We start from the raw sequence: 27,551 nt of genomic DNA on the forward strand, positions 1-27,551 counted from the left end.
GAGCCCGGGGACAGCTGGCCTGGGTCCTGTCCCTGGACCTACTCCACCTGCAGCTGGCGGATCAGGCGCCCGGACCCTCACTCCACTGCGGGAGCCGGAGCCGTCGCGCGGGGGATGTAGTGCCCAGACTGTGGCTCCCCCGCCTTCCCAAAGGAATTCCCCCATCTGCTCCATCCCTCTCGGGAAACAGCGAAATGCTGCCAACCGCCAGCTTAGCGCACCGCAGAGCCACTGAGCAGCCCCGCCGAGGCTCCGCGCCAAGATTTCTGCCCTAATAGTTTCTGCCTTCTTTCTGTCTGCTCCACCGCACCCACTAAATACGGGGCTCACACACGGACACGCGTGCACACGCGGCGCTCACACACAGGCATGGGGCGCTCACACGCGCGCGCGGAGGTCTCCGTCCCTGGCGCCCTGCAGCAGGGGTGCAGCCGGGTGCAGGGGGAGCCGGGGGAGGGCGCAGGGGGCCGCGGGGACGCGAGGGCTGGATGCCTGCCGGGCTCTCTCTCCGCCTTCCTCTTCCCTCCCAGTCCTACCGCGCTGACGGCGTCCCCGATCACATGGAGCCCCCGCCCTACCCCAGCCCGTCCCCCGCCGCCAATGCCAGTGGCCCTTCCAGTCGCGTTACTACCCAGAGATTCATCTGTACCAGGGACAGAGGGAGAGAGGAGAGGGAGGAGGGGACACACACACACACACACACACACACACACACACACACACACAGAGAGAGAGAGAGAGAGAGAGAGATTGCCTCCGGCAGCTGCTCTCGCTAGAGAAAGGGAGTGACCCAAGGGACCGCGAGTGAAGGGACAGGATGGCTTAAGTACCTCTGCCCACAGGACCCCACGACAGGGAGAGGTTCCAGCTACAGCTCCTCCGTGGGGTCATGGCAGGGGCTGGGGAGTCCCCTCAAAAGCCCTGAGCACCCCTGCACTGCCGCTAAGGGACACCCCAGAAGTTAGCATCAGTGGGACTCGGAAGCTCTGATCTCAACAAGTAAGTTGTCTTCTTTTCCTCCTCCATTTCTCCCCCAGCTCGCGGGTTCTGGAGGGCAGGACGACACCCTCAGGTGTCCATCGCTGGGCAGCAGGCTTTCACAGGGAACCTGCTAGATTGGTAGCCAGGAGGGATAAGGAAAAGCTTAGGGCAAGTCCCAAGTTTAGCCAGGAAATTGGAGATCTCCGTGGCTGCAGGCTGCCCTGGGCGTTGGGAGCCCAGCCATAAACACCTTAACTTCTGGCACTAGACCAGGGCTACCTGGGGGTGCCCCAGATCTCCCAGCAGTGGTTTGAGAGGCAACAGTGGCCAGGAGTGGGTGGGGTGGGGAGGACATTATTCACCTGGTAGGACTCTTCCTTCAAGTGGGAGCAGGGAGGGCCAGGGTGGGGGCGGTGCACCCCTCAGCCTTAGATCCCCAGCCTAATCTTGCTTTCTCTTTTAAGTGTGGCCAAATTGGAAACACGGCCTTGTGATTTCTGCCCCTCTCGCTGCCCGAGTCACTTCCTGCGTACCTCCCTATCTCCTTTTAAACAGCTTTCAAACGGTTCAGAAAGGCCAGGGGTCAAGGCTGTGAGGACAGAGGATAGGGAACAGGGAAGGGCGGCCTTGTCATTGCTCCCCTTCTCTTTAAGTCAGTGCTTCTCCCTGCAGAGCTGTTGGCCCCTGGCTTTATCTGCACCTTCCCTCAAGCAGGGCTCTCCTGCCCCGGGGGCTGTGGAGGTCCTCAGGTCCAGCCCCCAAAGTTCTAGGGCCTACCCCGAACATCAGGGTGAGCAAGGCCAGCCCAGAACCTGTTCCAGGAGCCTTTTCAAACACCAGAAGATCAACAGGAACATTCCGAGCATTTTACTCTGCTTCAATCCTTTTAATAAGCTGAGATTATCATCCTCATTCTCCAGGTGAAAAATAGCAGCCCAGAGAGGCTGTGCAACTTGCCTCAGGTGCACAGCTCATAAAGGGAGATTCTCTCCTAGATATGACTTGAAAACATACCTTGTTTTCATAAGCCATGCTTTATCGGGCTTTCTGGTTCCCAAAGCACTTGTCCATGTGAGGAAAAGTCTAATATTTATGAAAGCAAGGTGCTGAGCTAGATACGTTTACATGAGTTCATCCTGACACCAGTCCTGTGGGGCAGAGCTTATTTCTTCTGTTTTACAGATGAGAGTAAGGGTAACAGGATTCCGAGCACTAAGTGGCAGCAGCACTGTTATCTCCAAAACTCTTGTCCTCTGGCTTTACATCCAGGGTCTTTCCACTAACAAAAGCTAATTGTGAAAGCTGCTCTGGTCTTCCCATGTCCCTGCTTTTCCTCAAAGCCAGGTGTAAATTGCATCATCTGGCTGAATGAGGCCCTCAGGCTTCCTGGAATCTGAGGAATGAACAGGGCAGAGCGAATGATGTGGGAGTTAGAGGCCCATGGTTGGACTCCGGCATAAAGAGCTTGGTCCGCTTGGCTGGCATTTTAAACTATGGAGCCCACCTGAGATGGCACCATTCTGCCTAGAGGCATGAGGCCTTTAATGGGAGGCCCGGGGAACAGGGTATGTATTTCTTGGAAGAGCAGCAGCAGGGCCACCATTGAAAGAGAGGAAACAGCACATAGAGAACTTGCTGGCTCAGGAGGCTGAGGTGAGAGGATTACTTGAGCCCAAGAGTTCAAGACCAACTGGGGCAACATAGCAAGACCCCATCTCAAAAAGAAAAAGAGAAAGAAAGGATGGAGAATTTGCCTATACATTCCACAAAGCACAAGGATTGTCCCCAGAACAATGTTCTAGAGCCAGCTCTCCAACAGAAAGGGAACCAGCCACTCAGGGGTAGCTGTTTTCTGGCCTCTCCAAAAGCTGCTAGAAACCGCTGGCATTACTCACACGCAGCATTTGGATTGAAGTAGTCTGCCTGCATTCAGCAGAAAATGAACGTGCTCCATCCAGGGAGCAGTCCAGCTAGAGGAGGAGCCAAGGGTGAGGGGGTCAAAGAGAACCTGGGCCACATTCACTCTGCCCGGGGCTGTCCCCAAAGCTTAGCTGTCTTCTCTGGGATGAAGTTAGCTCTTAGTGGGATTCCCCACCATGGCTTCTCCAGAGTCAGCTGGCATGTCCTGAGCAGTGCAGAGCTCATTGTCTGTGGCTTCAGCAGACACATGTGTGTGGCTCTGTCACAGCATTCCTCAGCCCCGCTGTCCCTGGTGCCAAGCAAGATCCCTTTGGGGCTTTCTGCAAGCACCAGACTGGGTTTCTTGTCCAGGAATCTGGGAGACTCTGAAGCCTGCTCTAGTCATCTGTGATGAAGTAAACCCCCACGGAAGGAAGAAATGACTAGAATGCCCAGTCTCTGGTTCCCACTTGCCCTTCAAATCACCTGCTTCTTCCTGCCTGCTGTGGGCGAAGCCACAAACGTGTGTGCTGTGCTTTCACGTACTTGAAAACTGCATCCACTTCTGCATTGTTGTTGTTTTTCTGGTTCAACAACCATTCGTTTGATCACCTATCATGTGCCAGAAATCATTAATTTTTGAAAACCTTGGAATGTGATCGTTGGGGCAGGGTTATGCTTTTTGTTTAGGAGAATATTAGCAAACTTGCGTTTTCTGAGCCAATACTGATTGACCATTTAGGCTGGAGGTGGAAGGATGGTGGAGAGAAGGCAGGGGTCAGGGACTCCATAGGTAGCTCAAAGGGGCTATTTTTGGATGAAAATGTTCACTGTGTGTGAGCTATAGACAGGTCACTGAGGGCTGGCAGTGTGTTCCAAGAGCGGATCCGTCATCAGATAACTGTTAAGATAGTTGTCAGACATGGAGAAATCTTTCTGGTTTTTCTTTTTCTAAAGAAAAAACAAGAAGAATGGGAGTTCCAGTTCAGAGGAATGTAGTGAGGTATTTGAATAAGAATACCTGAGTGTATCTTTCAAAAAGACTTGTGGAGTGGCTTTCTCTGGAATTGTTTTAAAACAGAGTGGACAGCTTCCCCTTCTGACGTTCTGCCAGCCAGGGCTGGCATAAGCGGCTGCCTCTGAAGGCCCTGCCTGGGCAGCAGCAGCTTATCTAGCTCCTCCTACCTTGACATTCTGATAAGGGAGCTATTCTAGTCAGCAGGGCCCAGGATGGCGGGAACCCTTGCCAAGAGCCGTGCTAAGTTAAATGGTAGAGCCAAAGCTTTAACATGTGACCCTGGAGATCCTGGCTAGTGCTTAAACTGTTAACATCCATTATCGTTCCAGACCAGAGCAAGCTGAGGGCAAAGGTCATGGATCATCTGACCAGTTGGCAGGTGGCAATGGCACTTCCTGGTCACCAGGGATCAATCAATAGGATGGCCAGAGAGTTTGGGGGCAGGAAAGGGTGAGGGTGGGGGAGAAATGGAGGGGTTGGGGAGGGAAGGAGAGAGCAAACTCAGAGTCTCATTCTCCTCCCCTCTGACTTGGTGGTCCGGGACTGGGTGTGCTGCCCACACTATACCTTCTCTCAGGTTTCAGGCACCCCACTTTACAATCAGGGAGGTCCAATGCTATCATCTTACGTTATTTCCTGCTGCTCAGAAAGGAAAATGGGAGTGGGGCGCAGTGCAAGAACCAACAGGACCTCGGATGCTTCCTGGAACCAAACCTGTATCTCCCCCTTAGAGTGTGCCCCCCACTCCCCCAACCCCAGGGAGGAGGGCACTGCTGAGGACTTGGTGCCTAGAGCCCGGGGCAGTGGGAGGTGCTGCTTCTGTGCCAGCAAGGGGGATTGTCCAGCAGTGCCAGCAGAAGCCATGGGTGCCAGGCCCCAGGAACCGGCCCACTGGATGTCACAGTATGAAAGCTTCCCCAGCCAAGTCAGGTTGCTTTGTGAAGTGTCCTTCTCCAGATGAACTCCCTCAAAAAATGAGTAGGGAGCTCCTATTACAGGCCAGATCTTGTGCAGGCACCTGAGTTAGACGGGGGAGGGGGGCGGATCTTACACACCAGGCCTGCCGCCCGCCCGAGGAGCTCTCAGACCACTGCCTGGGGGCGGCAGAGCTGCCCGGAGAGACTCCAGCATTGGTGCTGCGTGCCCTTACGGAGAGGCACAGGAGCCGCAGGGGTGAAGGCGGGCTGCCCTGGGGGAGCAGGGAAGGCTTCTAAGGGGGCTTGAGAAACAGGTTTGCTGGTGAAAGGGTAGAAGGGGCCCAGGGAGTGGTTTGGAGAGGACAGAGCCAAGGCTAGACACAGGGCAGTAGGGAGGGAGGCCTGGGCCTGCGGCTACCCCCAGCCCCGACCACCTCTCCTGCGTCTCTTTCAATGTCCCCTGACTCCTCCTAAATACTCATGCTCCGTCACATTTTATTTCCTTTCTCTTCCTCTCCCTCTCTCTCTTTCTCAGTTTGGTTCTTTTTTCCCCTCCATTTTTGTCTTTTTTTCACTCATTCTCTCTTTTTTTTTTTTTTTTTTTTGAGACGGAGTCTCGCTCTGTCCCCCTGGCTCGAGTGCAGTGGCACAATCTTGGCTCACTGCAAGCTCCGCCTCCCGGGTTCACACCATTCTCCTGCCTCAGCCTCCCGAGTAGCTGAGACTACAGGCGCCTGCCACCACGCCCGGCTAATTTTTTGTATTTTCAGTAGAGATGGGATTTCACCGTGTGAGCCAGGATGGTCTCGATTTCCTGACCTTGTGATCCGCCCGCCTCGGCCTCCCAGAGTGCTGCGATTACAGGCGTGAGCCACCGCGCCCGGCCTCACTCATTCTCTTGATCATGGATGCCGTTTAGTGCATTTATGCTTCTTTAACTCCATCTCTTTACTGCAGTCATTCCTTATTTTTCCACTAAACGCTTTGATTTTGAGATCATTATACATTCACATGCAGTTTCAGAAATAATGAACAGAGATCTGCCACTCCCTTCATCCAGTTTCTCTCAGTGGTAATATTTTGCAAAACTGTAGTACACCATCAAAACGAATACATAACTGATAAGAAAACTACATTTCTGTCACCAGGAGTATCTCTTATGTGGCCCTTTTATAGCCACGCCCACTTCCATCCCACCCCACCCTCTCCTTAACCTCTGGCAATCACTTGTCTGTATTTGTCATCTCAAGAATGTTATGGAAGTAGAATTATACAGTATGTAATCTTTTGGGATTGGCCTTTTTCACGCAACAAAATTCTCTGGAGATTCATTCAGGGGTGTGCCTGTGTGCTTGTTGGGGCTGGGGGTGAGGGGTGTGTGTATGTGTGTGTGGTTTTTTTATTGCTGAGTAGTGGGAATGTACCATAGTGGGAAGGTACCATTGCTGGTTTAACCATTCACTTACTGAATGACATCTGGGATGTTTCCACTTTGGGGCAATTATGAATAAAGTTGCTATAAACATTTGTGTACTGGTTCTTGTGTGAACACAGGTACATAGGTTTTCATGTCTCTGGGATAAATGCCCAGAAGTGTAATTGATGGGTCATCTGGTAGTTGTATGTTTAGTTTTTTTTTCCCCAAAGAACTCTCAAGCTGTTTTCCATTGTGACTATGCCATTTTACACTCCCACCAACAATGTATCAGTGATCCAGTTTCTCTGCATTTTTGCCAATATTTGTTATTGTCACTATTTCCTATTTTAGCCATTCTAGTCCTATCTTGTTGGGGTTTTATTTTGCATTTCCCTGATTACTAATGCCATTGACCATCTTTTTTTTTTTTTCTTTTTTTTTGAGACAGAGCCTTGTTCTGTCGCCCAGGCTGGAGTGCAGTGGTGTGATCTCAGCTCACTGCAACCTCTGCCTCCTGAGTTCAAGTGCTTCTCTGGCCTCAGCCTCCCAAGTAACTGGGACTACAGGTGCGTGCCACCATGCCTGGCTAATTTTTGTATTTTTAGTAGAGACGAGGTTTCACCATGTTTGTCAGGCTGGTCTCAAACTCCTGACTTCAGGTGATCTGCTCACCTCAGCCTCCCAAAATGCTGGGGTTACAAGCATGAGCCACCATGCCTGGCCTGTTGACCATCTTTTTATGTGCTTATTTGCCCTCCAGATATCCTCTCACGTCTTTTGCCCATTTTCTAATTTCATTGGCTTTTGCTGTTGTTTCTGTTGAGTTTTGAGAATTTTTAAGTATATATTTTAGATACCAGTCCTTTGTCAGTCAGATATGTAATTTACAAATGTTTTCTCCTACTTTGTAATTTTGCCTTTCCATCTTAACAGAGTCTTTAAGAGCAAGTGTTTTTAATTTGATGGAAGTTTAATTGACCAGTTTTTCTTCTTATGGATTGTGCTTTTGTTGTCAAGTCTAAGAACTCTTTGCCTGCCCTAGATCTTGAAGAGTGTCTCCCATGTTTTTCCCTAGAAAGTTTTATTGTTTTATATTTAAGTTCATGATGCATTTTGAATTAACTTTGGTATAAAGTCTGAGACTTAGGTCAAGGTTCTTTTTTTTGCCTAAAAATGTGCAATTGCTCTGGCACCATTTGTTGCAAAGACTGTTTCCTCCACTGAATTCCTTTTGCACTTTTGTCAAAAATAAGTTGGGCATATTTGCAAAGGTCTATTTCTGGGTTCTCTGTTCTGTTCCATCAATCTATGTGTCTATCCTTCTGCCAATACCACATAGTCTGGATCACTGCAGTTATGTAATGAGTCTTGAACTTGTATAGACTGATTCCTTCCACTTTATTCTTTTCCAAAATTGTTTTATCTATTCTAGTTGCTTTGCCTTTTCACATAAGTTTAGAATAATTTTATCTATATCTGTAAAAAATCTTGTGATATTTTGATAGAAATTGCATTGAATCTGTATACGAATTCAGACAGAATCAACATTTTTACTATATTGAGTCTTCCAATCCATGAATACAGTATGTTTCTCCATTTATTTGCTATTCTTCAGTTTCTCTCTTTGGCATTTTGTAATTGTCACTAATCATGTGACCTTGGACATTAGTCTTTCAGACCTTCAGTTCTCTTTCTGTAAAATGTGTCTGGTAATACCTACCTTGAAATGTCATGGGAAAGTCAAATAAGATAGCACATGAGCAGTACCCCATGGCAAGCACCAAGACGCAGTTCCCTTCAGCTGGGTCTCTCATCTGTTCGTTCTTTTCTTCTTCTTCAGCTTTCATTCTGATGCCCACATCCACTTACACTTCACTTTGTCTTTCCTTATCCTTTGTTTTTTTTTTTTTATCCTTCTTTCATTCTCAACTCCTTACTCTAATTTTTCTCTCTTCTTTCTTTCTGTTTCTTTCTTTCTTTCTTTCTTTTTTTTTTTTTTTTTTTTTTTTTGAGACAGAGTGCCACTCTGTCACCCAGGCTGGAGTACAGTGGTGCAATCTCGGTTCACTGTCAACCTCTGCTGCCTGAGTTCAAGGATTCTCATACCTCAGCATCCCGAATAGCTGAGACTACAGGTGCTCACCACCACGCCCAGATAATTTTTTTGTATTTTTAGTAGAGTTGGGGTTTCACCATGTTGGCCAGGCTCTTTTCAAACTCTTGACCCCAGGTAATCCACCTGCCTCGGCCTCCCAAAATGCTGGGTTACAGGTCTGAGCCACCACTGCCGGCCTTTCCTATTTCTTTCACATTGTTTTTCTCTTATTCTCACTGGACTTTTCTGTTTCATTTCTTCTCCCACGGTATTTGTCTCTCTCCTCTTTCCTGGATCATTTAAGCATTCCATTTTTGTGGAGTTGCTCAGACATCGAGTGTGACTCAAGGGTCACTCAACCTGAGTTCAAATCCAGATCAATCACTTACTAGATTCAGGACAGTTGACTCACCCTCCTGCACCTCAGTTTTCTCATCTATAAAATGGGGAGAACAGTATCTACCTGATACCTTTTCTGAAATGATTAAATGAGTTTATACATGTAAAGCATTTGGAATAAAATTGGGTATATGGTACAGCCCCAGTAGGTAGCTATAATTATTGGGATTTTACCTGTTATGTCCAGTTTCCCTGGCTCTTTCTCACATTTACCTTCCCGCACCATCTGATCCTGTTCACTTGTATATGAATATATTCAAATTCTAATTACCTTGCTTTCAGGCTGTCATCTCTGTGCACTTCTACCTCATATTGCCTAATCATCACTGATAAATTGGCACCAGCCCAGGAAATCTGTCCCTTGGGTTATAGAGAGGAAACAAGTGGTTTTTCATTTTGATTTAATTATTAATCCCTTTTATTATTTAATGTGGAATACATACACTGTGGGGTTACAATGAGGAAAATGGATTATCACTGTGCGGCTCACTTTCAAAGAGATGGTAGGCTTAAAAAGGAAAAGTACCAGACAGACAGAAACAAATGTGGGGAAAAGGCAAAATTAATTAATTTGATTTCTGTGCCCTTTTCATGGCCATGATTTTTCATACATCGTCTGTGGGATCCAGGAGGGTGCATGTGGATTTTGCAAGTAAGCCACAGCTAAGTACTAAAGGGAAGGGGTGTAAGGAGTGGTGAGTGGCCCACAGCGGCTCACCAAAGAGGGCAGAAAACTACTCATCCTAAGCAAATGGGAGACTGCTAGGTGGGAAGCTCAGTCACAAGCTCACGCGCCTGCTCCATAGGTGCAGTGCTCAATCACGGGCTTCATCTGTGATGCTAAGTTACTTGAAAGGCACTCACCTGTCACTAAGCCTTTCAAATCTATATTCCATACCTTGAATCGGGCCTGATATCTGCCCTTTAAAAAACTGCTGAATATATTTAGACTCACTTAGATATGCTGGACAGAGGGATATTTTAAATACCATCAAAATGGTCTTTTTGTCTCTGTATTTTCTCCAAAGAATTGAACTCCTCAAGCAAAATGCCAGATCTGCCTGCTCTCCTTTCAGACTAGAATTCTGCCTCCCTTTAAAAATCCTTACATGAAACACCATTTAATCCTTCTCTCTCTGCCTTTTTGTGTTTATGGTGACCTCTCAGTATTTTGGTTTCTTTAATGACAAAGTAACTGTGGAATCAGTCCACAGCATTTCTAGGGTACGTGTTTCTCTCCAGATATCAGAAAATAATGCATGAGGTTTTATTACTTCCTTAGACTTGTGGTGGGGAATCCTGCAAGGATGGAGTTGGAATAAGCAGCCCATTCTCTCCCGGTTGTCTGGGCTACCCGAGGCTCTGCAGGCCCCAAACTCACTTTCTGTTGCCCCATTTGGCACCAGCCGCCCCCCTTTGTTGTGCAGCCAGAAGTCAGGACCGCCTGGCAGACCTATTGCTAAATCTTTCAGTGTTTATATTACACAAAACTCCACAGGAGCTGTTTCTGTGTCTACAATGCCAGAATCCTGGGAACGAGTTAACCCAAATTAGTGTGCCTTCTGGCAAGCCCCACTATCCAACTATAAAAGGGGACTAATGTGATAGGATTCTCATGAGCCAACACCGGAGCTGGAAGAGCCCAACAGAGATGCAAACTGCCATTATTATTCCATAATAATAACTCCACATACAGGAATACCGGGATTATTTGAGACCTTATATCTGCCCTTAACCTATACCAATCCGATCCAGGGGGGCCAAGTACATTACACCAGTATTTGGTAGGATAGGATTTTTCATGATAAAATGGCAGAGATGTCAGGAACATTAGGATTTCCACAAGTAGTATTTCTATGTCTTATATAGGAAAGAGACCCAGGGTGGTAACCTATAGAGTAACATGTAATGTGGGGCACAGGATGTGGCCAGGAGAGCCAGGGTTATGATTCAGAACCAAGATGGCTGGACTCCAATGGGTGTGCAGTAGGAGCGTGGGAAAGCATGGGCTCTGAAGTCAGGCCGCTGTCAGTTCAAACCCAGGTTCTGCTGCTTGCGAGCCACGTGGTCTCCGACAAGTTCCCTCCCTGCTCTGAATCTCAGTCTCCTGATCTGAATACTGGATATAAAACACTTATTCCACAGTGTTGCTGAGCTGATCAAGTGTGTTAACACACGTAAGGCTCCTAGTCCAGAGCAGCGCGCGCACACACACACACACAGACACACACACACACGCACGTGCACACACACACACACAGACACACACACGGACACACACGCGCACTCAGACACACACACACACACAGAGACACACACACACGCACGTGCAGACACACAGACACACACACACACACGCACGTGCACACACAGACACACACACGCACGTACACACACACACACACACACACGGACACACACACGCACATACACACACAGACACACAGACACACACACAGACACACACACGCACGTACACACACACACAGACACACACGCGCACGTGCACACACACGCACACACAGACACACACACACACACAGAGACACACACACGCATGTGCACACACATGCGCACACACACACAGACACACACACGGACACACATGCGCACACACACTTCAATTCCAGAGCTGTTCTGCAAAGAAAAACCAAAAGGCAGTCCAAGCTGCGCAGGCAATGAATTGACGACGTGTTTAAAGCAAAAGCAAAAAGAGTGCAAAGGCCATGAAGAATGTGGCACAGACAGGAAAGATGCTCCCTAAAGAGCTTGTCCTGGTCAGGGTGTCTCTGAGCAAAATGAGGGACAACTGAGTGACTCTGGGATCAACCTCAGTCCTGCATCCTCGTCAACACCTTAACTTTGTTCTCAACAATAATCCCACCCATGTGGGGAGCTCCCCTTCGAGGGACAGAGGCAGCCCAGAATGGAGGCACAGGATGCGCTGAGAAGGGGAGACCTGGGTGCCAGTGACAGCTCCCCAGGGATGGTCGGTGTGAGCAAGGCCGATGCAGCAGAGCCCCTCACCCGCCTGAGATGCCTCGTCCGCCTTCCCAGCAGCTCCCTTCCACGGAGCCCTTAACAGCTTGGCAATCAGAGAACATCGTGTGCACGGACAGCTCCGCGGGGATGAAGTGTCCCATCTGACGCAGACTGTTCCGAGATCCGCGCTGTCCCTGCCTGGCTCTGCGTTTCACTGAAAGCCCCTTGCCCTGATTCCGGCCCTCAGTCCCCGCGCACAGCCACCGGAGACTCTAGCCACTCTGGATAATAGAGGCGGCCTTTCTGGGGCATTCTGCTTGGAGAAGGGGTGAAAGAGCTATGCATGCCTGGAGCCCTGGGAGTCCATGACAGCCAGGAGCATCCTGGGCATAAAAATCAGCACCTGCGGCCTCATCCCACTCATCTCGCACAGCTCTGCAGTCCTTTCCATCCTTTCCGGGATGCCCTCACCGCTGATAATCAGCATCCATTACATCGGCGCCAGGAACCAGCACAGGAGGCCGCCTGATCCCCGCTCCTGTCTCTCCAGCCCTCCTCTGGAAGGACTCAGAGCACTTGCAGTCAGAAATCTCTCCCCATTGAGACCATTTTTACTGTTGGTGAACTGGAGGACTATTGCCATTGCCCAAGACGCTGTTCTCTGCAGCAGGTTTGCACGGGGTGCCAGTTAGGGAGGAGAGGGCAGCAAGGAACCCCACACTTTAAGGAACAGGGATGTCATAGCAGCCATCTGCATGGTGGAGGGGGCTGGGGAGCACAGGGCTGTTGGCAAGGAGATAGAGCTAGTTGGGACCACGGGAACCAGGCTGATGGGCACTGAGGGGGCAGCCCAGGTGGCCCTCTCTGCTATCATGGGCCTTGCAGATTGAGTTCTCTTCCTGCCAGGCCTCCTGCCTTCATTGTCCTGAGGACTGGCAGGTAATGTTTGTGGCAGATCTGTTAGTGCAAACAGGGAGGCGCTGAGAGGAATCTAGTGGCACTACCACCACTCCTACCACCGCTCTCAGCCTAACTCACAAAGCAGCCCAACGTCGCCATGGGAGGAAAAGGCTTCTCTCTGACTCCCTAGCCCAGAAATACAAACCGGCAGCTGACAGACTGAATCTGACTCACACAGAGATCTTCTATGGCTTGCTCACTGTTTCAAAAACTGTCGAATTAGTGGTCAACATGGAAAAAGAGAAATTTCATCTTCAAAAGTTTAATTTCTGGCTTTTCTGGAAAAAGCAAAAGGAGGATCTTGCAGTACTGGCTCCACGGCATGGCAAGGCAATAATAAACTAGAGGCGAGTCGCGGCTGCCGCTTTAGAACTGCATGTGTGTACAGCTCACCACAGTCCCCACCACCCCCTACCATGTCCCCCAAACCCAGGGGAAGTTTTGGTCACATTTATCGTGGGTTTGTATATTTGCTTTTCCTAGAATAAACACAATGCAATATTTTAAATGTTTCTCTACATCAAAATATGAAAATGAGGGTCTAAGACATCCCATTTAAATAGAAATAGGAGAAAGCCTACTAACTGCACGGGACCAAGAAGGATGTAGAGTGTGTCTGTGTCGGAAGAACCCAATCCAGCAACTGTGCTCGCTGACCTCACACAGCCACAGCCGCGGGTGTAGGCGGCAGAGCTCAGCACAAGACCCGCAGGTTCTGGTTTCTATGACACACACGTCCTGCCCAGCGGAGAAATTCCAGAGTGAGGAGGCATTACGCTCCCTCCTGGCAGAGGCAGACCTGCCTTAGAAGAAGGAGAATCCAGTAAAGGCGCGTTAAGAATGAAATCAGCGGCTGCTAGTCAGGGCTCTTGTTTCTGCTGTGGGCGCCATTGTCCAAGCAGACCTTCAGAGAGCGACGGGGCACTCTTGGTGATGCTGCCAGAACAGCAGGTGCTACCTGGGACGCATGGACACCTTATCTCCTTGGAGCAATCAGGGACCTTTGGGGGCAAGTATTGTGGTTAGAAAAAGTCTAACCACAATAAGAGGAGCAGCTGTTAGATGAATAGGGAGCGTGCTGGAGGGGAGCAGGAGGGAGAGGGAGAACACAGCCCTGGTTGGCGGGAAGTGACTCGAGCTGCTGGGCAGCCTGTGCACAGCGGGCCACACAGCAGGAAATCATGAATTCCTTCCCTGGTGCAGATCAGGCTGGTGTGGATCTGGCTCCAGCCAGGGCCAGTTTTCTCAGGGCTTGATCCCCCCGGGGGCTCAGAACAACCTGGTCACACCCAGAGGGCTCAGGAGGACCAACCTCCCCAGCAGCAGTGGCTGCACTCAGAGCCTTTGGAACCAGACAAAACCTAGTCCACAGCTTAGTAACCGTGGCCTGAAGCAAGCCACTGAATCACTCTGCTTCTGTGACCTGTAAAATGAGGCGACTAAACCAGACTTCATAGATCTGTTTGAGGATTAAATGATGCAATGCACGAAAAACACTCAGCACAAAGATGGCACATAACAGGGATTCCATGCCCGAACTTTTATTACTGTTTGCTCCCCTGTTCTCATGCCCACAAGGCTCTGCCACCTCATCCTGCTCACTGGGCGCCTTCCTCACCAGGGCCTTCCTGACCCTTCCTCACCCGCCCCAGACACGCCAAATTCAGAACTGCACCTTGGCCTCTCTCTCACTCTCTATTGCACTGATTTTTTTTTTTTTTTTTTTTTTTTTTGCCTGTGTACTCCCCACCAGACCGGGAACTCCTTTTGGACAGGGAATGCATCAAGGATCCTCAATCTAATTGCCTGTTGGACTCACCTGGGGCCAGATTCTGGGACTAGGCATCAGCACGTTGTCCAGCTCCCAGCTGATGGCAGCGTGTGTCCAGGGCAGACAGGTCGTGCTACTCAGGTGTGCACTGAGGACCAGCCGCATCAACATCACTGCAGCTCCTTAGCAAAACCGCGGACTCCGGAAACTCCAGACCTAGAGAATCAGAACCTGCATTTTAGCCAGATCCCCAGGAATGGAAAGCACAGGAATGCCAGCGAAGTGTCCCCAGAGCTCGACATAATTCAAACACCCAGTGGGTGTTGAGTGGGGGTTCACTGATTGACTAATTGACTGAATGAGTGAAGCCCTGTGTCAGTTTCCACTGGGACTTCACACCTACTCCCTCATGTGCTATGAAACAAACAGGCTCAAAAAGTAAACCCGTAAAACATTCAGGAATTCAAAAATAGACACAGACCTAAGTTGATAGAACAAATAGCTGCAAAATGGTGAGGTTTTTAAATGAAATACCTGATGGGATTTTAAAGATTTATTACCACCAGGCTCTGCGCCATTAAACCTCTTGTACTACACGTGAAGATAATTTTGGTTTTAAGATTAGTAATTGTGAAAACCTGGGAAACCAGGACTGGCCCCTGGGAGGATCCTGTCCACCTGTGTGGTTTGGGCACAGCCTCCAGGTGGCTGGGGCCGCTGGAAGGAAGACAGACTGGCTGGTGGGGAGTCCCCGGCACTGCCAAAGGCCTCCCCACGCCCGTTCCCTGGGGACAGGGCCTCTGTCCCCCCTCCGCAGGCTCTTCCTGGCTCTCACCCTCCCAGCCTGCATCCCCCAGCCCCGCCTCCTCCGCCACCGCGGAGCTGCAGCTGACTAGGGGGCCGAACCCAGGCGGCGAGCATCGCCTTATCCAGCCCCACTGGGGGCTTCGTCCCCCGCGGAGTGAGGGATGTCCCCTGTGTCACACTCCGAGGCCAGGCTAGAGGTTGCGGCGCTCAGGACTCCCGGTTCCCGCCGCCCTCAGGCTCCCCAGTCCCAGCCTCCCTCCCCATCTCTCCCAGGCTCCCTTCCCCAGTCTCAGCCCCCATCTCCGGTCCCAACCTCCTCTGCTTCTCTCCCAGGATCCGGCCAGGAGATCGACGGGTGGCGGGAGGGGCGCTCTGGCGACCCTGGAAGCCAGAAGCAGGCCTCTGCAGGGCCAGGGATGAAGGTGCAAGGGAAACTCCTGGGACCTGGACCTTAGTCGTGGGAGGGACGAAAGGGAAAGTTCTTAGAAAATTCTTCAGGCTTTGGCTTCTGGGGGGCGGGGCGGGGGAGGATAGGCGCACGGGTTCCCAATCCCACCGGCCCTGCAGCCGAGCGGGGCCTCCAGGCATGCGCTCATCTAGGGCAGCTGAGGCGGAAGCCGGAGAGCCTGCAGCACTAGCTGTGCGACTCCGGGCGAGGTTTTTAAACTCTCTCCTGTTTTCTGCTTTTGTAAACTGAAGATAACGTCTCTCTCCTGGGAGTGGGAGCACGATGCAGACACTCCGTAGGAATTCGGGACTTCTTGATTCTCCTTCCTTATCCTTGAGTTGTTTGAAGCACTCCGGCCCCTCAGCCCCACGCCTTTTCCCAGCCCTGCCCCCTGGTGGAAAATCGTAAGAACTACCTCTCAGGAGGGCTCCCGTAAGCCAGGCACTGTACACACACTTTTCATTTCATCTTCGCAGCAGCTCTTCTTGGTGAGTACTGTTATCCCCATTTTGCAAATAAAGCAACGGAGGCTTAGAGAAGTAACTTTTCCAAATGTGCCTCAGCTCCAGGCAAAATAGGAACCTAGGTCATCTGATGCCAGAGTCAGCCTTCCTCACTGTTTATGATCCGGCTTCCCTTTCTGTACCGAATTTTCTATTTCTGCCATAACAGATGACCACAGGCATAATGGCTGGAAACAGCACCCATTTATTAGCTCACAGTTCTGTAGGTCAGAAGTCCAGGCTCGATGCGACTGTGTTCTCTGCTCTGTTCTCACAAGGCCAAAACCAGGGTGTCAGCGAGGCCTGCATTCTCATGTGGAACTCAGGGCCCCCTTCAAGCTCCTGTGGTTCTGGCAGAATTCAGGTCTTTGTGGTTGTAGGACTGAAGTCCTCATTTTTTCGCTAGCTCGCAGCTGGGGGCTGCTCTCAGCTCCCAGAGGTCACCCACATTCCTTGCTCTGTGGCCCCCTCTATCTTTAAAACCAGCAGAAGAGAACCTCCCTCTGTCTAATTCCTCTAATAATTCGAATCTCCTACTTCAGAAAAAGCCCAATGCCTTCAAAGCGCTTATAACTGGGTCAAGCTCGCCCCCGATGAACTTTCTTTCTTCAAGTCAGCTCTGCCATATGACATGCCCCAGTCATGGGAGTGAGGATTTCCTGGGGTTCCTCAGGGGGTGTATACAAGGGGGCAGGAATCACCAGGGTGTCTTGGAATTCTGCCTACTTACAAGGGCCTTCCCTGTCACCAGCATGTATTCTGGTGTTACATTCAAGTGTAACACCTTGAACGCTTCCTGCTAACCCTAAAGGGCCTTGAGGGGAGAGGGGCAGCCTATTCACCAACCAGTCTGGAGCATTTTCCTATGAGTACAGTCATATATATTCCCATAGAAGAGTATACAAATATCTCCATATGAGACATAAGCACACCCTCCTCCATTCCTCTTCCTCCAACCTCATCCCATGTTTCAAAGCTCAGGGAATGTACATTTTGATCCGGCATATCTGAGAGAGAAAGTAGGAAATTGATAAAGATGTTTGTGATCACAGATAGGGAGACTGAGTCTGAGAAATCACTCCCAGCCCAGTGATCTCTCCAGGAAGCCCTGCTGACCCCCAAGCAAGGCTCTTATCAAGTTGCTGTGGCCCCGACTCCTGACATTCTAGACCACGCCGTGATCTCTCCAGGAAAACCACCAAGTTTTCCTCCCTGTGGGTGCGTGATGTTTGACCTTCTTAATCCAGAGGTCCATCTAAATGGATGTCAGATTCACTAATGCATCATCTGAAATACAACTTCCTTTGATTTTGCCTCTTTTGAGTCTTTCTCCACTTGTGTTTTCCTATCAAAGGGATTAAACCACTTTGCTGGACTTGAAGCTCTGTCTTTTCCAAAAGCTTTCTTCATGTCTCAGCACAGCTTCCCATTCGCAGACACAGGAGAGGGTGGAAGAAGAGCAGTAACAGGCTTGATGAGGCTTGATAGGATTTGCTCAAGTCAGTGCCTTTCCCTGCGTCCTGCAGAGAGTAGCTAGGATGTTCGGCTTGCCTGGGCCAGCCACGGCGTTCCTCGCTGTCTGTCCTCTACAGACAGTTCTGTAAAAACCCTAGCTTCAAAGAGGAAATGCTCGAATATCAACAATGGGAGGGCTGGCTCTGCGTTTATCTTCTTCACTGCTTTATGTCCAGCTCCTAGCACAGGGGCTCCGCTACAGTAGTTCCTCAATTAATGTGTGCCTAATGAGTGCATAATTAATAGAATGGATCTCAAAAACCTGATTAAAGAATTTCATCTCCATTGTCCCTGAAAATCCTTTTGACTTGATAAGCACACAACACTGGAAGCCAGGGTTTCAAGGATGGGGATTTTACTTACCCTTAAAAGAAATCTGAACAGTAGAAGCTCCATGCCAGTCAGCCCAATGCTTGCCCTGCAAATTGCCCTCTGGGCCTTTAGCTCCTTGTCTTAGATATTCTCTACCTCTCTTTCTTCATCTTTAAAATGGAATTAATGGGATATTGCATTAAATTTCAATTTGAGGAGAGATTATGAATACGTATGTTTATTTTATTTATATTTATGTTTGTATCATGTATTCCTTCCAAGAATCCCTACAATTGGCTCCCAGGGCTGGAGGGGCACAGAATATTATCTGGGATTTATAGCAGAGTAAACTGAGCAAAGAAAGTTAAGTTTGTTTTTCTTTGGACCACAAAGCAGGTTGTTGGACACTGCGTTAGAATCCAAATGTTACCCTGGGTTGAGCCAGGAATGACTTCTGCAGATGATTCCAGTGCACAGGAATGCATCCCAATATCAAATCAAAAGTAAACCACCTTTGCCTATCTGCCGGACGCAAAAAGTTCTCCTATCTGGGCTGAAGTCTCCTAGAAAACATTTTCCCATTTCTAGTACAGCACAAAGCCTTCGCCTACAAGAACGTATGCAAGTATGTTTAAAAATAAAGAAGGAAACAGTGCAGAAAATCAGCAGCAAGCTGTTTTCCCCAAAGAGCTGAGCACAGGAGGATGTGAGCTCCCATGTGCCCCAGCCGATGACTCATTCCTGTGGGCACTGTGCCTGCCCTGCCCAACCTCAGTGGCTCAGGGAGTCCGCAGCAGCACCCCCATTGGAACCCTATCTTGGTTCCAGCAGCGGGGGCGTCCAGAATACACGGGGCCTTGGGACAGCAGCATTTTCCACCATCTCCGAGCGTCTGTGATCAGGTTTTCAGGATGAAGTCTCCCACTTAAGGCAGAGCAAATTCCTGCTTGGGATTCTGCAAAGATAGCCCCAAGCATTTTCCTCCTTGTCTCATTTATCTTTGTTAACTGCCACACGAAGGAGCAGGAAGCAGGTGGCCCTATGCAGAGTGGGAAATGGCCAATGGATATGTGGGACAAATAGCCCTTCAGATGACCTTTCGATCTGATGTTTTAAAGGTTACTTTAAAATTGCTATAACCACTCAGGCAGCACAGGAAAAGGCCTGCCAGGGTCATCTGACTTCCCGGGACAGCTGGAATCTACCTTGGTTTGCCATTAGGCAGTCGGCTCAGTGGTTGACAGACCTTTCTCCAGGTTGTTCCACTGGGGACACAGCTTCCTGGTGTTCTGCCTGGTGGAACCTGCAGCTGGAGTCACCCTCAGAATGGTGGCAGGGGAATTCCTGCAAGGGACTACCCAAACCATCCCCAAATGGGGTCAGTTGAGATTCCAAAGAAGAAAGCACCAAGTTCCAAAGCACTTATGAGGGGAACTTACATGTAGAGCGCTGCAGTGGTCCTCATGACGGATAGCAAGAAAAGAGATGCTCTGTTTAGGTACGTCTGCAGCAAGGGCTCTGGGTTATAGAGTTACTTGGCCTAAAGTTGGGCTAATTCCTACATGTTTAGCAACATGTTTGATCTTTCAGTATTTCAGGTGACAACCTAAACAGGGTTTCAGCACCAGGGAATGTTTCCAGGGCTCAGGTCTGCAGGAAAAGACATGCAGCTGGCCAGGTGGCAGAGCAGTCTAGGCATTCTGTGTTCCTTGATCAGGACAGATAAGTAAGTGGTGGTTCCTGGGGGACCCTATACCTGGGAAGGAGGGTACCTGCGAATTCAGGGAAAGCTTGCTTATAAAGAGGAAGAAGCGTTGAAGGGTAGTATCCCTAAGGTGACGTTTCCCAGGGCTGGAAGCTCATAGAACTTTCTGGAGGGAGCAGGTCATCAGCCTTAGCATGAGCCATGGAGCATCAGTGTCTGCTGGCCATTGTGTGGTGAGTGCTATGGGTCAGGCCTCGGGCTGCAGCCAGATAAACTTAGACCCAGAACCTCACTTGGCCACATGCTACATGAGCTTCATTCTTCTCTTCTGAAAAATGGGGGGATAATAATAGTATTTATCTAACCATGTTGTGAGGATTAAATCAGCTAATGGATAGAAATGTCCTAGTGCAGTGCCTGGCTTCTGAGTGCTCAGAAATGTAGTCTGTTATTGTTAATTAAAGAGGTCTTTCCTAATTGCATGAGAGTCTTAAAGCATGTCAAACGGGTTTTGAGGGAAATATCCGACACCTGTACTGCAGGCGTCTGGGTATCTCTTGGGGGTGTGGCAGGTACCCCCCAAACATGTTATGCCCTTTGAAGAGCCTTGGGGCCATTAACATCCTGTCCATTTCAATTTCTTAGAGGACAGGGAATCAAATTTTCTAATGGCGGGCCTACACAGCAATTTGTCATTTTAATAAGTGCTCAGATGGCCTCAGACTTCACACTCAGATGGTAGGAGTGACCAATCGACAAATCAGACACGTGCCGCCTCTTCCTTTCTGTCTGCTGCTAAAAGGCCTCAAGATAAATGGAGACAGTAAGGAATGAAAGAAACAGCACAGGCTTGGGCCAGATGAGCAGGAATCCAAATATCAGCTCTGCCTGATATTTGGTGGCCTGGGGGTCACTTAACCTCTTTGGAACCCTGTTTTCTTATTTATCCATCCAATTATTCAATAAGTACTTTTTGAATACATCTATGTGTCAGGCTATGTTCTAAGTGCTTGGAATATCACAGAACAAAACGAACACACACTTATGCCCCTGTGGAGCTTACCTTCTGATGGTGGGAGAGAGACGATTTGAATTAAGCCTGATTCATAAGCAAACAATATGTTGTTTATATAGTGGGAATTCCAATATCTAATGCCAGTGAGTTGCTGTGGTGATAATAAGCGACAATCCACATGGAATGCATGGGACATAGTACATTTAATAAACTGTTGTGATTATTCTTTTTAAAATTGCTCCCACATTTCTCAAACCCTTTTAACACTTAATGTGTACTTTGCACCTAGGTGTTGTTCATGTATTCGTTCAACAGACAGCTATCGAGCATCTATTATGTGCTAGACTCTGTACTAGGCACCAGGGATACAAAAGAACCCTGTAAGAGAGTGAGGCCCCTGCCCTTGACGATTTTACACCCCGACCCCTGGATCCAGAGGAGAAGCCTGGGAGATCCCCGGGGCGGGGGTGGCCTTTGATCTTGTGTTCTAGTGAATCAGAACAGCCCACTTCCCTGATGATGTCTTTTTTAACTCAAAGCATCCCAGCTATGGCTGGTGATTCTAGGAATGCCATGAACCAGGACATGGAGATTGGAGTCACTCCATGGGACCCCAAGAGGATTCCCAAACAGGCCCGCGAATATGTCCCCATTGCCACAGACCGCACGCGCCTGCTGGCCGAGGGCAAGAAGCCGCGCCAGCGCTACATGGAGAAGAGCGGCAAGTGCAACGTGCACCACGGCAACGTCCAGGAGACCTACCGGTACCTGAGTGACCTCTTCACCACCCTGGTGGACCTCAAGTGGCGTTTCAACCTGCTCGTCTTCACCATGGTTTACACCGTCACCTGGCTGTTCTTCGGCTTCATTTGGTGGCTCATTGCTTACATCCGGGGTGACCTGGACCATGTTGGTGACCAAGAGTGGATTCCTTGTGTTGAAAACCTCAGTGGCTTCGTGTCCGCTTTCCTGTTCTCCATTGAGACCGAAACAACCATTGGGTATGGCTTCCGAGTCATCACAGAGAAGTGTCCGGAGGGGATTATACTCCTCTTGGTTCAGGCCATCCTGGGCTCCATCGTCAATGCCTTCATGGTGGGGTGCATGTTTGTCAAGATCAGCCAGCCCAAGAAGAGAGCTGAGACTCTCATGTTTTCCAACAACGCGGTCATCTCCATGCGGGACGAGAAGCTGTGCCTCATGTTCCGGGTGGGTGACCTCCGCAACTCCCACATCGTAGAGGCCTCCATCCGAGCCAAGCTCATCAAGTCCCGGCAGACCAAGGAGGGGGAGTTCATCCCCCTGAACCAGACCGACATCAACGTGGGCTTCGACACGGGCGACGACCGCCTCTTCCTGGTGTCTCCTCTGATCATCTCCCACGAGATCAACGAGAAGAGCCCTTTCTGGGAGATGTCTCAGGCTCAGCTGCATCAGGAGGAGTTCGAAGTCGTGGTCATTCTAGAAGGGATGGTGGAAGCCACAGGTAAGGCACTTTGTCCTCCTTAGCCACAGATGGCCCTACTTACACTTCAGACTTAGACCACTGTGACCCAAGAAGATGCAGGTCTGTGCCTGAGAGTCCTGGGGTGGCACAGGCAACACGTTCAATCCCTAAATTGTGGTTTGAGTGGTACTGCTACTCAAGATGGAGTAATAGCAACAGCTAACACTGACAGGAGCTTCCCAACTTTCAGGCACTGTCCTAAACCATAAACATCTATCATTCGGCCACATGTCCTCGCATGCCTTGTAAGATAGTGGGGTTTTTTGTGATGTTGTTGTTGTTGTTGTTGTTTTGTTTGCTTGCTTGTTTGTTTTTGAGATAGGGTCTTGCTCTGTCACCCAGGCTACAGTGCAGTGGCCCGATCTTGGCTCACTGCAACCTCCACCTCCTGATTCAAGCGATTCTCCTGCCTCAGCCTCTGGAGTAGCTGGGATTACAGGTTCCCGCCACCACACCCAGCTAATTTTTGTATTTTTAGTACAGACAGGGTTTCACTATGTTGGCCAGGCTGGTGTTGAACTCCTGACCTTGTGATCCACCTGTCTTGGCCTCCCAAAGTGCTGGGATTACACATGTGAGCCACAGTGCCCAGCTGAGATAGTTTTTATTAAGGTACAAATAAAGAAACAGGGACACAGACAGGCTAAATTATTTGCCCAAGAGCAAGCACTTTTGCGTGATAGAGCCAGGATGGAAATTGAGGCAGGGGACCCCAGAGCCAGCACTTGTTTCCAACAGGCCACACTGCCCCTTCTTGGAACAAGTGTTCTACCCAGAAGAGCTTGCTGCTCAGATAGCTCTGGTAATCACAGGGCGAAACAAAGACGAACTGGTTTCTTTACAGTGGACTAGTGGACTTCTCGCTCTCCTTACCCACTGAGTCTCATCACTGGGAAAGGAGAGGATGCAGAATTTCCTAAACTCAAAAGGGTTCTCACCAATCCTTTACTTGGAAAGAACTTTGCTGCAGGGGAGGGGCTCTTTTGGCTGGGCCCCCTCTGGAGCAGCCAGCCCTCAGCGTTGTTGCAGAAGGTTGGCTTAGTGAACCCAGGGCAGGCAAGGCTCCTTTCTCACAAAAAAAAAAAAACACCAGTGCATCCATACTGAGGCATCAACATCCACATATGCCCAAGAAAATGCCCTTTTTGTGGCCAGCATGGCACCTCCCTGCTCAGCTACTGACTCACCGGCAGCTGGTAACCAAGGACCCCCCCATTCCTCAGCCACTCAGCCACGGCAGACCTCTGTGAGGTGGCTCCAGGGATCCCAAGGCCTGGGACCGCCTGAGCTCTGGCTGAGAATCCTAGTCCCCACCCCACCCCCAGCAAAATCCGACATCCTGCGTATTTTGTTTCTTCCTCGTGCCTTCCTTTCTCTCTCTCTCTCTCTCTCTCTCTCTCTCTCTCTCTCTCTCTCTCTCTCTCTCCCTCTCCCCCTTTCTTTCCAACCAGGTACAATGAGCAGCTGGTCAGGCCCTAAGGATGGCTTCTAGAAACTCAATCACACTCAGAATTATGCATGTCTATTTTTCTAATTCTTGCAAACAACAGTGTAGAGCTGGCTTCAGTCTCATTTTACAGACGTCGAAGCTGAAGCTCAAAAGCATTATGTAGACAGTGAGTGTGCATATTCAGCTCTTCCACTTACAAATCTGGAGCTTCTCTCACCACTCTGCCCCCCTGAAATACTAGGGGCCTGTCAGAAAGATGGCCAAGCACGCCTTCCAGACCCCGGGCAGCTGGCTGCCGGGCAGGGGACTCAGACCCAGACTCCACAAGCCTTCCCATTTTGAAGTCGGTGGAACCAGGAGAGGGCAATGACAGGCTCCAGGGACTGGTGCCACAGAGGGCTGCTCAGCCATCTGCTGGGGGCTGGAGCCTGGCAGGCAGCATATGGTGGCAGGTGGGCAGCCCCCGGGGCCAAGGACAGTCAGGACGCAGGAAGCTTTCCCCTGCAGAGCTAGGGGCTTGCAGGTCACCCTGTCTTTGGCTCTAGGGTCAGAATCAGGACCCAGGCTGCATTTCAGGGGAAGAGCTTCACTCTGGAGTCACAAAAAAGGGATTGGGTGAGAGACATGGGGACAAATCATAGCATGCCTGACCACTCCCCAAGGCCGCCCTCACTCGCCAGCCACACAGCGGGGAGAGTGCCCACAGGCTCATAGTGGAGGGAACCAGTGCTATCCGCCCTGCTACACCCCCAGCCATGCCTCCCTTGAAGTCAGGGGCCCACCGTTCACTTGTCCTCACGGTTTGTCCTCCTTCCCCTCCTACAACCTGGGCTATGCTTGCTCTGTCCCAGAAACTGTAGGGGAGATCCAGGGAGATAGGGCAGGAGACCCCGGCCCACATCTGTCCTGGATGTGGGTGGCTTGGTTGTCAGGCACATGCAGCCAGGTGTGGGCTGGGAATCCATGCCTCGGCTTGAGTAGCTCAACTCCGCTGTATCCTGCCTGAGCGGGTCTGAGCCAGCTGCTTACCCTGTCAGCAGAGTGAGGAAAATCGATCTCCTAGGGCTGTTGGGAGGATTCAAGATGAAAAGGAGCACCCTGTGCTGAGCACTATACCTGACACCTGGAGAATCCTTTCCAGAGGCATCGAGCAGTGACAGGGACACAGCAGGATCTCTAGCTACAGGGCAGCTGCTACCACACCCCATGAGCAGCAGGAGGCGCCCAAAGGGGAAAGGTCCTGCCCACACCTTTCCCAAGGCCCTGGGAGCCTGCAGATATCGGGCATAGTCTAGGCTGCTCAGGGCCCAGTTTGGGCCTCTCTGCCAAGGCTGTGGGGACAACAAGGGTGAGGACTGAAGGGAGAGGCCCGGCCCAGGCAGGCATCCCTGAAAGCAGAGGGCAGGCTGTGGGCCCACCTGTGTGGGTGCGCTGGGGCTGAGAAGCAGCCTTGGACCTGGGTCTGGTTTGTATGAGCCCCTCCCAGAGAAAACTCAAAGTGGGAGCCGGAGATGGTTGCCTTCAGCACCCAACCAGCACAGTTAATGCCTTCCTTGGCCAGAAGATTAAATATCAGAAAGTTGCTTTCCTGTGACCCTAAGCACAGAGGCCTCCTCATTCATAAACAAAGCTGCTCTCCTCTCTGGAGAGAAAGCAACACCTAAAAATAGCACAGGCATGGCACGGGCTGAGTAGACAGGGAAGCGAGGCATTGGAGCAGCCTCAAATCAAGAAGTCAAGCTCTGTGTGTGTGTCTGCTCCTCTTCCTGTGTGTATGTGAGTGTGGAGCCCTCTCTCCATATGTGTCTACCCAAAACAATCCCCATATGTTCCAAATGCCTGTCAGCTTCTCCGTGTTCATTCACGCTGAATTTATCTTTGCTCTCTCCTGCCTTTTTCCCATCTCAATCTTCTAGACCTGAATGCTGTTTTCAGGAACCAAGTCCCTGCCTTCAACTGTTCCAACATCTATTCACTCCAATCTCTAGGAAATGACTTTCAGAATCTTGCATGTTGGTTTCTAATTTTCTGCCACCACCATGCCTTGAACTCCTCCAGGGCAAGGACGTGTCGTATTCAGCTTTACATCTCCACTGTGCTTAGCACAAAGCAGATGTTCATGAAATGGTTGATGAATGATTGAATGGATGAAGGAATGCATGAATGTATGGATGACTGGGTAGATGGATGATTGGATGGATGGGTGATTGGGTAGATGAGTGGATGGATGGATGGATGGGTGATAGGATAGATGGATAGATAATTGGAAGGATAGATGAATAAATAATTGGGTGGATAGATGGATGATGAATGATTGGATGGATGGATGGATGATTGGGTGGATGGATGGATGGATGATTGGATGGATGGATGGATGAATGGATGGATGGACGGATGGATGGATAGATGATTGGATGGATGGATGGATTGATGGATGGATGGATGGATGGATGGATGGATGGATGGATGGATGGATAGATAGATAGATAGATATTGGATGGATGGATGGATGGATGGATGGATGGATGGATGGATGGATAGATGGATGGATGAATAGATGGATGGATGATTGCATCATAATGCATGTAACTTCTGTTTTCCCAGGCATGACCTGCCAAGCCCGGAGCTCCTACATGGATACAGAGGTGCTCTGGGGCCACCGATTCACACCAGTCCTCACTTTGGAAAAGGGCTTTTATGAGGTGGACTACAACACCTTCCACGACACCTATGAGACCAACACACCCAGCTGCTGTGCCAAGGAGCTAGCAGAAATGAAGCGGGAAGGCCGGCTCCTCCAGTACCTCCCCAGCCCCCCGCTGCTGGGGGGCTGTGCTGAGGCAGGGCTGGATGCAGAGGCTGAGCAGAATGAAGACGATGAGCCCAAGAGGCTAGGTGGGTCCAGGGAGGCCAGGGGCTTGGTGTGAGGGCTGCAGCCTCCCTAAGACCTCCTGTCACTGGCTTCAGTGAGCACAGGCACTGCAGAGCCTGGGACCAGGGGAGGGGAATAGTTGAGTGTGCTGTTTGGGGGCTCAGAAGCCATCAAGGCTGTGAGGAGGAACCATATACCTAGCCCTCACAGCTCCCAGCACAGGGCCTCCCTGAGCCAGTGGCATCCTTCCTGGGCCCCCCATGGCAGTGCTGCCTCTTGTGGGTGCTGGCTAAGGGCCAGGCCAGGATGAGTTTCCCCATGGTGAATGTTACAAGGTGGCATCTGTTCTCTCCCTGCCCTGGGTCACTTCCTTTTTTGGGTCTCACAGACCCTCCAGGGGCTGACATCTAGAGAGAGCCATCACCTTGTCCTCTCATTCCTTCCACCATGAGGCTTGCCGTGGATTCAGAGAGGAGCCTTACCTGATGGGAGCTCAAACCTCTAGTCTGGGATGAGCTCACAGAGCCCTCATGGGTTAAGGTCCATCCGTGTCACAGAGGCAATTCCTTTTAAATCAGATACTGATGACCCATTACTGAGAGCTACAGAGCGTACAGCCCTTGGTGTTCTCCGCTACTATCTGCCAAGTGTGTGCTTTTCCTCTGCTGTGTTCTGTGTGTCCAATGTAACCTACTGGAGAATCGATCTCATTAGAGTGACTCTTAGAAGGTGACCTGGGACTAGACAGCCCCTCTGAGCACAAGCATAGTGGCATCAGCAGCTTCCTGGCCTACTCCCAATCACACTGTGCCCTGCACCTCCCACCAAGGGGAACCCCAGCAGCTGGGGCTTTTCTAGTGCTTTTTGGCCCAAGAATCTCAGAGTGCTTCTAATCATTACAGTAGTTTTTTTGTTTTGTGTTGTTTTCTTCACAATCTCAGTGAGCCTGTGGTGTGACCTGGGGAGAAAGCTGAGTGT

At 50.2% G+C, this 27,551-nt stretch overlaps 2 protein-coding genes across 3 annotated transcripts; one reads left to right on the forward strand and one right to left on the reverse strand.

The window, feature by feature from the left end:
* Nucleotides 1-617: 617 nt before the first annotated feature.
* Nucleotides 618-26,989, forward strand: KCNJ5 (potassium voltage-gated channel subfamily J member 5). Of its 2 annotated transcripts, XM_025356401.1 has the most exons (4): nt 743-999; nt 19,874-19,962; nt 21,284-22,230; nt 26,306-26,989. In XM_025356401.1, the coding sequence occupies exons 2-4, from the start codon at nt 19,931-19,933 to the stop codon at nt 26,626-26,628; spliced, it is 1,302 nt and encodes a 433-aa protein (XP_025212186.1). In that variant the 5' UTR covers nt 743-999; nt 19,874-19,930; the 3' UTR covers nt 26,629-26,989. The 2 variants fall into 2 exon arrangements, with proteins under 2 accessions (XP_025212188.1, XP_025212186.1); XM_025356403.1 differs by lacking the exon at nt 19,874-19,962 and having other exon boundaries at nt 618-999.
* Nucleotides 12,512-14,610, reverse strand: C14H11orf45 (chromosome 14 C11orf45 homolog). The gene is given in 4 exon segments (XM_025356410.1): nt 12,512-12,665; nt 13,326-13,369; nt 13,371-13,471; nt 14,475-14,610. Coding segments are annotated over 4 exon segments (435 nt in total).
* Nucleotides 26,990-27,551: the final 562 nt, after the last annotated feature.

The sequence above is a fragment of the Theropithecus gelada genome, chromosome 14 (genome assembly GCF_003255815.1).
Source record: "Theropithecus gelada isolate Dixy chromosome 14, Tgel_1.0, whole genome shotgun sequence".
Classification (NCBI taxonomy): Eukaryota; Metazoa; Chordata; class Mammalia; order Primates; family Cercopithecidae; genus Theropithecus; species Theropithecus gelada.

What these genes read in the sequence shown, in the direction of transcription:
- KCNJ5 (XM_025356401.1), top strand. Translation starts at nt 19,931, where the DNA reads ATGGAGCATCAGTGTCTGCTGGCCATTGTGTG. An exon ending in TGTCTGCTGGCCATTGTGTG is followed by an intron (nt 19,963 to 21,283) that starts GTGAGTGCTATG and finishes TTTAACTCAAAG; the next exon opens with CATCCCAGCTATGGCTGGTG. An exon ending in AGGGATGGTGGAAGCCACAG is followed by an intron (nt 22,231 to 26,305) that starts GTAAGGCACTTT and finishes CTGTTTTCCCAG; the next exon opens with GCATGACCTGCCAAGCCCGG.